Raw genomic sequence first — 12,523 nt, forward strand, 5'->3', positions numbered from 1 at the left:
AAGTTGTCCTCACAATTGCAGGCTCTAGGTTCACAGTGTCTTTGTCACAATTCATACTGTCAAAATGGATGTCTCTCACCCTCCGTGAAACTGGAATTGGAACCTGGGATTTCTGCTAGAAATGCCATGGAAACTCCAAATGCCTCTACGACCTTGCTTGCTAGCAGAAGTAGCATGATTATGGCTTGTGCTTCACGATACCAATTCTTATTGTCCACATTTCATATGGGCCTTGCAGGAGTCACCACAGAGGAGGGTGCAGTCACAAATTCCTCACTGGGCAGGTCATGACGGGCGTCACATCCCACATCTCCAGCTTCCTGAGCCAAGATCAATCGTCACCTTACGTGAGCCAACCACAGAAGCAGTTGCCATAGCTTTCCTCTTGTAGGTCTCTTTAGCTAGACTCTACGATGGTCGGCCCTCCTGGAGAATCACTGGTTTGGATATAACATGCGGCACGAGACTAGTGTAAGTTATCAGCATCCTCCCTATAGTCTCTTGCTCTCCTCTACCATTTGGGGACACACCAGCTCCCCACATGCTGTTTCTTCTTCCAACAGGCAGCACCTGCATCTCTTTGTCAGAGGGCTGTCCTCAGGCTGCTGGCACTGCTGTGCCTATAGGTTCAGAGGGCCGAAAGTGCTTGGGGATTTCATCCCCGCTCCTCCCCCTAGCCCTTAACCAATCACTGAAGGGCATGGAGGTGTAACTCTCAATGTTAGTCTTGTCTACAGTGCCCAGAGCTTCCCTGTGGGACTGAGCCAAAGTCGCCCTCCACAGACTTGGCTGGGTGTCACTTGCGGGGCTTCGTTCCCTTCCCGTCCCAGTCCCCCACAGCCCTGCCTGTTTTCTCCGGGAGCAATTCCTAGCCAGTCCCTCTTATGTGAATTCTTGTCTCAGGGTGTGCTCCCAGGACCAGCCTATGCCGACCGTTAGAAGGCTGGAGTAGGGTTGAACAAGCTGATCTGTAATATAGTCCACCCTCACTATATACACTCATTTCTTATGGCTCCCAAACTTTAGTGACTCAATTCTTATTACCCATTTGAATAATCTGTCATAAAAAAAATCTAGGGTAAATAATTTCTAAATATACTATTCTTCTCCCTGCTCATTCGTTCTACTTATGCCACCCTCCCTAAAAGAATATACATGTTTAAAGAGGCAATATTCTTGAAAAGGGGTTAGCCTGTGGGTGTTATTATTGATTCTTCTAATTATTGTCATATGGTAGGCCAGCAACAACAACAACAAAAACAAAAACCAGGAAAAATGGTCACCTGGAAAAGAGAAAGAGGATTCAAACAGCACGAGGTAATTTAGTATAATCCTAACATAGAGACATTAGTATTTCCTGGCCCTTCCTCCCTTCCTTCCTTTCTTCCTTCCTTCCTTCCTTCCTTCCTTCCTTCCTTCCTTCCTTCCTTCCTCCCTTCCTTCCTTTCTTCCTTCCTTCCCACTCTTCCTCCCTGCCTGCCTGCCTGCCTTCATTGAAGTCCATGGGTTAGGGGAACACACAAAATAAAATTAGCTCCTTACCCTCAAGGAACTCACTGTGAGAAAGACAGGCATACAAATATAATAAAACGTGACACAGTTTAATGGTTGAGGTCAATGAAAGAAAAATCCCTTTTTCTAACCAGCTTAAGCCTCAACTGCAGCAAAATTTCTCTATCCTGACGCAAGGTGTTCAAGCACACTTGAAACCCATAGTACCACGGCTGTCACTTAATCACTTAATCACCTATAGTGGTCCTTAGACTTTCTCTCATTGAACTGCCCTCTCCTCTCTAAAAGGGGACGTCTCAAGCAAGGACATGATGAGAGGATGGATTTTAATTATCTGGTAATAGACGAGTAGAGAGGAAGATGGCAGTTTGGGATAATCCCTAGATCTAGCGTCCAGTTTTATATTGCAGAGTCCTGGCATGGTGCCCTTTTCGATGAAATACAGTTCAACAAAACATATAAATAAAAGCAATCCAAATCTTCATTAAACCTTTTATGATAGTGCCCAAGTGGCATATTGGGAAGTACCTTTCTTAGTTCAAAGAAGCGATGTTCAAAATCTTTTTGAGCAGGTGGACTAGGAATGTAGGAGGGTCAGAGAGAAGCAGTGAGTGTTGATAAATCCATTACCTTTGCATTGCTATAATCCATTACCATATGCGTTTATATAGAACTATCTCTCTTCACTTCTAAAAATTGAACATGGGAGGAAAATGCGTGCTGAGTTAAGTGGTCCCATGCCCTAAGCAGAAAGCATAGTCTGTTGGGCAATGATTATCTGTTGGCAGCCCGATAGCAGAAAGGTAAATGCATGAGCTTAGGAGGCGGGCAGAGATCTGTCTCTCCCTTTTACTAGCTATGGGTTTTGAGGAAGTTACTTATAACTTCACATCTGCAAAATAGGGGTCACTATGGGTTGAATTGTGTCCTTTCAAAATTCATATGTCGACGTCTTAGCCCCCAGTACTTTAGAATGTGACCTTATTTGGGAATAGGGTCATTGTGGATGCCATGTGACTGACGATAAAAAGAGAGATCAGGATGATGCTTCTACAAGCCAAGGATGCCACCCCGTCAACACCTTGATCTCAGACCTCCAGCCTCCAGAACCGTGAGACAGTGAATTTCTGTTGTTGAAGTCACGCAGCCTAAGTACCCAGTGGTACCTTGTACAGCAGCCCTTGCAAACTAATACAGAGATTAAAATAGTTACCAGCCCCTTATTACAAATGAACAACATAATCATACTGGGAGTGGCAGCAGAAAAGAACTAACCTAAGCAACCTTGGAAAAAAAGCATTTTGACTATACACTCCAAGGCCAAGGAAACAAATTGAGCACAAATATTGAAGTGGCTGATTCCAGGGCTAGGTCAGGGAAAGTACAAGATGCATGGGAGACAGAAAACAGGAACTGCATGCACCAAAAATGATGCAATAAGTCAAAAGGGCACAGGAGCCCATTGGAAGGAGCTCCAATGGTCAAATGTGGGAAAATTTGAGCAAGAAAGTAAATACGAAGAGTAATGGATTATACCCCACAGAATAAAATAAGAATCATGAATCCACAGTGATATAAATGAATAATTAAATAAATAAATTCAGAGACGAGAAGGACAAGCTCTCCTTTCTAGCCGAATTCCAACTAGTAAATGGAAATAGAAAAATCATCATTTGGCCAACACTGTGGTAATAACTATTTAGGTAAGAATCATGAATGAAAGCTAGAATAAGTGGATAAAAACATCATGAGAAATGGGAATATTGACCTAATCTCAACGATCTTCCCACAGGACATGTATTCATTACAAAAGGATAAAGTGTTAACTTTATAGTGAAGAAACCGGGCTGACATCACCTTAATCAAGTGGTCAAAGTGAACATCGTCAGAAATGGGACAAACATTGTGTGCCTCCTGATAATGATGCACTGAGGACACAGGCTCGCTGCTGTGGTATTCTTACCCGAAGTGCGTGACTTGAATTTAATCATGAGTAAACCTCAGCCAAACCCCAAATGAAGGCTATTCTACAAAATAACCAGCCAGTTATCGTCACAGGTTTGTCAAGGTCATGGGAGACAACGGGCTGAGAAGCTGTTCCAGACTAAAAGAGGCGAAGGAGACACGACAGCTAAATGTGCAGCGTGATCCTACACTGAACCCCGGACCAGAGAGGAGATATTAGTGGGACAGCTGGTGAGATTTGAAATAAGGCCTATAGGTTAGATAATAGTATTGTATCAGTGTTAATTTCCTGGCTTTGATCATTGTGTTGTGGTTACGTAAAACATTAACATTTGAGGAATCGGTGTGAAAGACATACAAAAACTCTTCATGCAATTTTTGCAACTTATTTAAATCTGGAAAAACAATCAGCCTTCATCATCTGGGGTTGCCTGACTCCAGCAGGTAAAAGCCTCTTGGTAAGGTCCTTTTAAGGCTTCTGTACCTGGTTCCTTCCGGATGTGCCAGGTTCCGGAAGTGCAGGCTATGCCCACCACAGCTCTCTTTGTTTTCCCATCACAGACTTGTCCAGGCAGCAGTTTCTGGACTCACCTAAACTCCAGGGGACACAGGTCAAGTTTTCCAGAACTCTCTCCCCACCCTTTGCTCTAGTCCATGGTAGCACCGGGCTATTGGCGCCTCCTGTCTTGGCTTGAGGTAAAAGTAGGGAATAGCCCTCACTTCTAGGCCAACAACTCTGTCCAGAGAAATCTCCCCTTTCCTCCATGACTCTCTTGGTTGCTTTCTCTAGCTGGAGATGTGTGATGGGCTATATAGTCCATAGGACTGGTTTAGCGACCTCCTCGTAAGTTATGCATGATGGTCCACTTTGTCATCTGATCCGAGGCTGAACCCAGAGCTTGAGAAAATGACTAAAATCCTAATCAACATCCTCTAATACCTGCAACTAAAAACCTTCTCAAACATGTTTCAAATGAAAAAGAAATGGGGACGTTCCCTACCAACCCTTTCCTTTGTTTTGTCTGGAGAGACTCAGTGGCACCCTTGTGAGAGGTTCCTGCAAACACTCCTGAAGGCAAATGGAACTGGTGAACTGCCCACCTTTGATTAGAGATGCTGGATGGTGCATTTCAGTAAGGTTGGCATGAAACAATATCATATATAAGAAAGCCTCTTTGCAATCAAATAATTTACCGAAATGAGGAGAGTTTCCACAAGATATTAAATACACCCAAATGGATTAGCAATCTTTTCTTCTAAAGACAGATTAATCTTACGACACTTTCCTCTCAATTATCTTCAATGGCTGCTTGTTGACTTATAGGGACTGGATTTACATTTTCATTTTAAACAACTGAAAAACTAGCAAAATATATGAAGTAACCATTTTCAGACATTACCACAAACAGCACAGGACAGTCATGCTTGAGGGAGATGAAACAAATGATGGCCCAGCTGAGTACTTGGAGAAAGGTTCCAGGCTGCAGCAAAGGGAGAGACAGTGCAAGTGGTTTCTCTGGTTGAGGACATGGAATTGGGAGTTTGGAGAGGCCAAGGTGGCTATTGTTTGCTGGGCAGAGGACTGGAGAGGAGAGAGCTACAGAGAGAGAGAGAGAGAGAGAGAGAGAGAGAGAGAGAGAGAGAGAGAGCGCTATCTAGAGATATATATGATGCAAGATTAGCTATATGCTGATAATTGTTGAAGCTGGGTGATTGGTACATGGATTTCCTCATAATATTCTTTCTATTTTTGTACATGTTCAAAAATTCCCATCACAGAATGTGTTAAAAAATGAACAAATATATAAAACCTGGGATTTAAAAATAGTATATGTATATATGTTCATTCTATGGAATATAATGCAACTCCTAAAAAGAATGCAGTGGGCCTCTATGTTATATCATGGAAAGATAGCTAAGCAACAAGAAATGAGGACAGGAAGTTGCAGAACCATTGCCACAGTCTGAATGTTTGTGTCCCCCGCCAAATTCATATATTGAAATCCTACCCCTCAGAGGTGATGGTATTGGTAGGTGGGGCCTTCGGGAGGTGCTTAGGTCATGAGGATGGAGCCCTCATGAATGGGATTAGTGAGATTCCACAGAGATCCCTAGCCCCTTCCACCGTCTGAGGATACAACCAGAAAACTGAAACCTGGAAGACAGACCTCGCCAGACCATGCTGGCACCCTAATCTTGGACTCTTAGCCTCCAGAACTGTGAGGAATACATTTCCGCTGTTTACAAGCTACCCAGTCTGTGGTATTTTGTTATAGCAGCCCGAACAGACTAAGACAGCCAAGTATAAAATATGACCCTATTTATGTAAACAACAAAAAGATGTATTTATATGTACATACATTTTTAAGTGAACACCTGTCTGTTTACTGTGCAAGTCCATTTCTTAGACTATATTTATGAAACGACTTTTAGACATCCATAAGGATATACGTAGAAAGATGCTGTATCAGTCTGCTTATATATATATATATATATATGTACATACAGTCTAGAAGGATAATCACACAACTATTAACAATGATTACCCCTAGGGCATAGGGATGGGGATGTGGAAAGAGGGGCACTCTTACTGTTTCACTTTGAGCAGGCCTAAATAATTTTATTAAAAAGGTAATGAGTATTCATTACATTTGTAAATCTGAAGAGTGGAGTGGTTTTTTCTAACCCCTCGATTCCATGAGGTCATATCTAGACTAGGTGCTTAATCTATTAAAACAACAAATGTTATTTATATAACACGACTACAGCTCCCATGTGGTTCACAGGCGCATTTGAATCATCATGGTCCAGAATTCAGAAAGGAATTACAAAGTAGTTCCAATGTTTCCTTGCATGGCCTCAAAGAACATTAACCCCTTCTCCTCCACTCTCCTGTAGCTCCTTTTCAGACTTTCTCATTCTAAATTCTAAACCTCTCTCAGCCACAGTCCTCCCCTTCCTTTCCTCGGTTCTGTTAGAGAGAGAGCTTTCCAAGTCTCAGGATTTTCTCTAGCAACTGGTCATATTGTGTATCTCAAAAGATGCAAGAACAAAGCTGGTAAAGACTCTTCTTCATTTGGGGGTGGGAAACACCTTGTCCCCGTTCATATATTGGTTGCATTGATTTCTCCAAATTTAGGGCTTTGATCCTATTAATTAACAATTGGTTCATGTGTATTATAGTTTATCTTCCCAACTAGATTATATTTGGAGAAAAGGGGGTAGGGACACCGTTGTCACTATTCTTATTCTCCACAGTACTTACGGAATTTATTGTGTGATCTGTTGATGTAAAAATGATAATTAGAGGGATGCTCAAAACTCACCAGTGTCCAGAGGCTGTGTGTGTGTGGGGTGTCTTCAGTTTGTCAAGGCGTATCTTGTTTAGAATGCTAATTTCCAGGCTGAAGCCCAAAGAGTCTAATTAAAGTTTATGCATCTCTTACAAGTTATATGCTTTCTTTACAGGTAAGACCATTCTTAGGAATGTTAAAGATTAAGAACTGCGTTGCCTCAGAGAGTGGGCCCACACACAACCCTCCGAGCTCTTTTAGAAGGATGTCAAAATTGGACTTGGAGCTAGAGAACCATCTCATCACTTTGTCCGCGTAGGCACCTTGCTTCTTCTCTCAGCCTGTTTTCCTGTCTGTAAAGTGGGGATAGTCACATCTGTCTCACAGGACCTTACGTGGATATGTACTGTGGATATACAGCCCTTTTAAGTCCTTGTCTCTCTGGAGAAATCACCCAGGCCTGGTTCCTGCCCTGTTTTTTTAGTTTTTTAATTTTTTGTTGGGAAACCGGGGAAGGGCACCAGCCAAGTTGTTGTTCTTCAATCTGCGTATGGAGGGCGCCAGTTGCCATCTGGCTGCCTGTTGGCAGCTTGTGGCCTCTAAGCTCAAGGTGCTGTGTTCAGTCTTAGTTGCAGGTGGGCATAGCCACCATCCCACGTGGGAGTCGAACCAGCAGCCTTGTTGTTAAGAGTGCATGCTCTATCCACTGAGCCATCTGGGCGGCAGCTCAGCTCAAGGTGCTGAGTTCAGTCTTAGTTGCAGGAGGGCATAGCCCACCATCCAACAGGCAATCTTGTTGTTACACCAGCTGAGCCATCCTGCCACCTGTTGGCAGCTCAGCTCTGGCGCAGCATCACTGGCCCATGTGGGAATCGAACCGGTGGCCCCATTGCTCAGAGCTCGCGCTCTGAAGCCAACTCTTAACCAACTGAGCCACTCGGCCGGCCCTCCTGCTCTGATGGAAGAGTCTGACTGAGTCCCCTTTCAGCCCCCAAAACCGACATCAAGGTGAGAGATTTCAACTTTGGAGATGACTCCTCAGAAAAAAAAGTCTGGCCAGCAGCTACAGCTTTTCTCCCCAACAAAGAACAATCCGTAGTCCTGTCTGTCTCCGGCGCCTGCAACTTTTAAGTTTGGGGAACAATGAACTCCGAGTCCAGGCCTTTAGGCAAGTCAGAAATCCTGAAGTGGTTATGCCTGTTTGGAGGCCTGCAGGGCATGAGGGGATGGAGAAGGGTGAATGTAGCTCCTCCCGGGCTTAAAGCCGGCTCGCCCTGCATTCCTAACACAGCTAAGAGATGCAGTCGCCATTTTGCAGGGTGGGCTGCGCAGGCTATTGGCTCCAGGCCCGCGCGCCACAGCGGGAGCGAACAGGGAAAGCTTAGAAGGGGTGGGGGCGCGAGTCACCACGGAAAGCACGCGTGCGCACAGGCAGCAGTGGCGGCGGAGGGGTGGGGCTGGCGTACGAGTGCGCGTGCTCGGCGGGAGCCCGCGAAGTACCTGGAGGAGGTGGGGGGCGAGGTAGAAAAGAGTGGGGTTGAAGAGCGCTTGCGCGGGAGGTCTACCGTACCGTAAGGGGGGCTCTTGAGCACGCGCGCAGCGACGGGACTTTGGAGATCTCGCGAGATCTTCAGGGTGCTATATATGTGCGCAGGGAGCCCGCGTCCTTTCCCTGGTGCGATTCCGTCCTGCGCGTCTGTGCTGCCGAGCAGCAGTCGTTTACCTCCGTCCGTCTTCTCTCCCGCTCAAGTGTGTGCCACCACCCCATGGAAGATTCGATGGACATGGACATGAGCCCCCTGAGGCCCCAGAACTATCTTTTCGGTAACTACTTGGGGGTTGGGGAGCTAAGGCCGAGCAGGGCCTGGTGGCTTTGCGGTGGGGGGGCGGGAATCCCGCTGAGGCCTGGGCTGGCGAAGAAAGCGAGGCAGGCGGGAGGCCTGAGGTAGCGGGACGCGAGCTGCCGGGGCCTGCTGCCTGAGGGGTGAACAGCCAGGAGCGAGAGCCGGCCGTAAGGAGCGATGGGGAGGAGGGGCGGCCCGAGGCGTGAGCGGCCCGAGGCCCAGGGCCTGAGATAACGTGGAACTGACTCGCTGAGGGTTCGGCGTTGCCTGGGTTACCCGGCGGAACTCGGGGCATTATCTTCTTGCTCCGGCTGTGTGAGCTCGTAGGCTTCGGATTCCGGGCCAGTGTCTTGGGTGCTGGGCCCCGGGCTGATGCGTGCGGAAGGTTGTGAGGGTTCCTAATGTGAGGCGTGGGCCCCCTTCCTGGGAGAGAATGGAGAGAGCCTGGCGTCGTTCTCCGGCCCTCGGGAGCTCCGAGGCCGGGCAGCCAGGGTGCCTCGGCTGGTTACAGGGGGAGGGGAGGCGCGGCCCGGCCCGGCGTGAGGAGGCCGCGAGCACGTGGTTGCCACGTGTTTGGGGGAAGGAGGGGGTGTGGGCGCTACATCCGGGGCTCGCTCGCTGGTGGTGTCACCTAGCCCACCCCTAGCCAGGGATGCTCGAGCTTCGTGGGGACTGTTGGGCGGGGAACTGTTAGGTGCAGTGGCCGGTGGCGCCAGGATCCTGGAGGCCTTTGTTCAGGGCTTCACAACACGGATGGTAGTTCTCCTTTATGTAGAGCCCTCTTCCTCTCTCCCCGCTGGGGATGGACGCAGCCCACTCTGCAGATGGCGGCACTGATGCTCAGAGAACTAAAGTGACTTCACAACGTAGGTTGAGCTGGGAGGTCGAGGTCAGATCTCAACCAAAATCCTTGCCTCCAGAGCTGGTACCTGATGCGTGATTTCTCTTACTTTTTTTTTGGAGGGAGGCCTGCGAAGGCAGCTTTCTGTGCCGCATCGAGCAGTGTCCCCCCCCCCCCCCCCATAAAGATGGAGAAACGTGCTGAGATTCCGTTTGGGTCAGTAAGACTTGGTGCTGCTGTAATAGTGGACCAAGGTTTTGGGGTCCCCCCTCACACACACCACGGCATGGAGATATATACCCACTTTGGGTTTCAAGCATCTGTAAACTTGTTGAAGCCGTTTCTTGGTCAGTCAGGCTTTGAAGTGAACTGCAAGTCCTGCCCCAAATCTATTTTGTCTGTATAAACAATCTTGAGGTTTTGTTAATTGAGACAATAACATTGAAGCATCTATGGACCCGTAACTATTAGATTGCAATTAAATGGAATCATTTTAATGAATAAAACTTTTTTTTTGATGGTCTTTAAAACCGTTCAGGGAATGGGAATAGATAACTTGCACTGTACGTTAAGGCTTTTTACTCATAGTCATTTTGAATAACGGGGGGTTTTGATCAATTTATATTGATATTTTTGTTAACCTTTATGGGAAATACCTTTAAGATATGTCTATTGCCTTAAACAATTTTTTAACATAATTTATTGGACATTGTTTCTCTTCAAAGATGAAATGTTGACTATGTAACAAGTGTTCTTTTCTACATTTGTAGTTTTTCTGTTGTAAATACAAGCGGTTCGTGTAGGTATTTGTGTAATCATTCTCATTTCCTAAATTTGTTGTATTTCTTGGAAGTTGAGGTAGAAGATCTCAGCTTTTTTTTAAACAGTGGGGGTTTTTTATCAACACTGTACATTAGGTTTGGTTTCAGATAACTTGTTTTAGTTCCAGGTCTACCAAATCTTTGACCCTGTTTCTGCCTGAGAATGGTAATAGTGGTGTAGATGAGAATGAAATAGTATAATGGGAAAGTGGAATTTACAAAGGCCTGTAGGGATGTCATTTAATTGTTCAAGAAGTCCAGGAAGCGATGCCTTGCCTTCTGGTAGCTACAATAGTGAAAAATCAGTTCACAAATTAACCATTATCTTTGGTTACCCACACTGAAGTTTCAGTGTTATTTCTGTCCTTGTTATAGTTGCTTTTTTCTTCATTTACAGGTTGTGAACTAAAGGCCGACAAAGATTATCACTTTAAAGTGGATAATGATGAAAATGAGCATCAATTATCTTTAAGAACGGTACTTAAACTTTTCAAAATTGCTTAACCTTTTTGGTTTCAGCTTCTTAGTTCCTATTCATGTGGTTTAATACTTAATTTTTATAATAGTATTTTTATAACTGAGTATTGTGTAGACGTGATTTTCTGTATACCTGTGATACAAAACTTGGCATCTTGACCACTCCTTTGGCAGTCATGTACATGAGTCCAGTCACACTATTCAGCTTCCCATATTTATATATGTCAATCGATTATAAAGCCCTTTGGAATGGTGTGATACATCTGTTTGTCCCTACAGAGACTTTCCTATAGCCTCCTACTCAGCTTTTAGATTATCAGTAAATGCTAGGTGATGACAGTGAGAGACATTGATTGGCAGACCACTTAAAACTGGAAGACAACATTGTATGCAAATTAGTTTTCCATCAGTGGTAATGAAAAGTTGATAGCTTTTTATTTTTTTAACATAAGAACTTAGAGGGGATTGTAAAATAGCAGGAACTTAATTTGAAGTACTATTTGTTCACAGGTCAGTTTAGGGGCTGGTGCAAAGGATGAATTGCACATTGTTGAAGCGGAGGCCATGAATTATGAAGGCAGTCCAATTAAAGTAACACTGGCAACTTTGAAAATGTCTGTACAGCCAACGGTAAGGGCACTTACAATTTCGGTTTTGTGTCAAGGTCTAAATCTTGCAGTAAGGTGGGTGTGAATTTGGTTTGGGTCTTTGGTCTCAGCTTCATTATCTTGTTTGCTGTGGGGTTGAATGATCAACTCATGAGCATGGTGGTTGCTGCTTGTTTATGGGAAACAAAATGGTGGGAAAATGGGTTCATTGGTTTGTTTGGCTTAATGGGTTTGCCTATCATGCCTGTTGTGCAAACTTAAGTTATGACCAGGTTTTATACCAAACATTTAACCTTTTATTTTTTTCACAGTATTTAGTGATTTAAAAGTTTCTCCTTTCTAGGTTTCCCTTGGGGGCTTTGAAATAACACCACCTGTGGTCTTACGGTTGAAGTGTGGTTCAGGGCCTGTGCATATTAGTGGACAGCACTTAGTAGGTATGTAATTGTTATCTATTATACTGATCTCTTTAATGCAGTTAACTACCTTGTTCCCAATTTCGATTTTGTAAAGTGTACTTACCGTATTTCCCCATGTATAAGATGCACCCTTTTTTGAAAAATTTGGGGTCTAAAAACTAGGTGCGTCTTATACAGTGGTTGTAGGGTTTTTTATTTGCATTTCCTGCTGATGATGAGGCAATATATGATGACAGTGATTTGTCATCAGACACAGATGAGGACAAGCTAATGGTTGGGAGTTTTGACAGTGATGAGCAGGTGTATGAATTTTATGATGAATAAAACTTGAGTTCAATAACTATGTAATACTTTTTTTTTTTCTTCAAATTTCGGGCCCCAAAATTAAGGTGTGTCTTATACATGACGGTAATTCCAGTTCTAGTACGTCTGTCTTTATAACAGGCTCAAATGGGAATATAGTAATTTATAACTGGGAAAGCCTGGTTTTTTGCTTTTAAAATCTAGTAGTGAGTGTTAGCTTCCAAAATTCCTGTTTGCTGCTTGTTTTTCTTTTCAGTAGAATCTGTTAGATCATACTATAAATGCCCTTTCTCCTGGGTTCTTGCTGCTTGGTTGAGTTTTAGTGGCTAAAAACCAGTTTTATTTTAGCTGTAGAAGAAGATGCAGAGTCAGAAGATGACGAGGAGGAGGACGTGAAACTCCTGAGTATATCTGGAAAGCGTTCTGCCCCTGGAAGTGGC

General features: G+C 44.7%; 1 protein-coding gene across 1 annotated transcript in view; it reads left to right on the forward strand.

The window, feature by feature from the left end:
* The first annotated feature begins 8,393 nt into the window (after positions 1-8,393).
* Positions 8,394-12,523, forward strand: part of NPM1 (nucleophosmin 1) — a 21,969-nt gene continuing 17,839 nt past the window's right edge. Inside the window, exons 1-4 of the mRNA XM_019635977.1 lie at positions 8,394-8,594; positions 10,674-10,753; positions 11,264-11,383; positions 11,705-11,798. Coding sequence (XP_019491522.1) covers positions 8,537-8,594; positions 10,674-10,753; positions 11,264-11,383; positions 11,705-11,798 — 352 coding nt within the window. The 5' untranslated portion in view covers positions 8,394-8,536. The remainder of the gene's footprint in view (positions 8,595-10,673; positions 10,754-11,263; positions 11,384-11,704; positions 11,799-12,523) is intronic.

The sequence above is a fragment of the Hipposideros armiger genome, unplaced genomic scaffold (assembly GCF_001890085.2).
Source record: "Hipposideros armiger isolate ML-2016 unplaced genomic scaffold, ASM189008v1 scaffold_25, whole genome shotgun sequence".
In the NCBI taxonomy this organism is placed as follows: domain Eukaryota; kingdom Metazoa; phylum Chordata; class Mammalia; order Chiroptera; family Hipposideridae; genus Hipposideros; species Hipposideros armiger.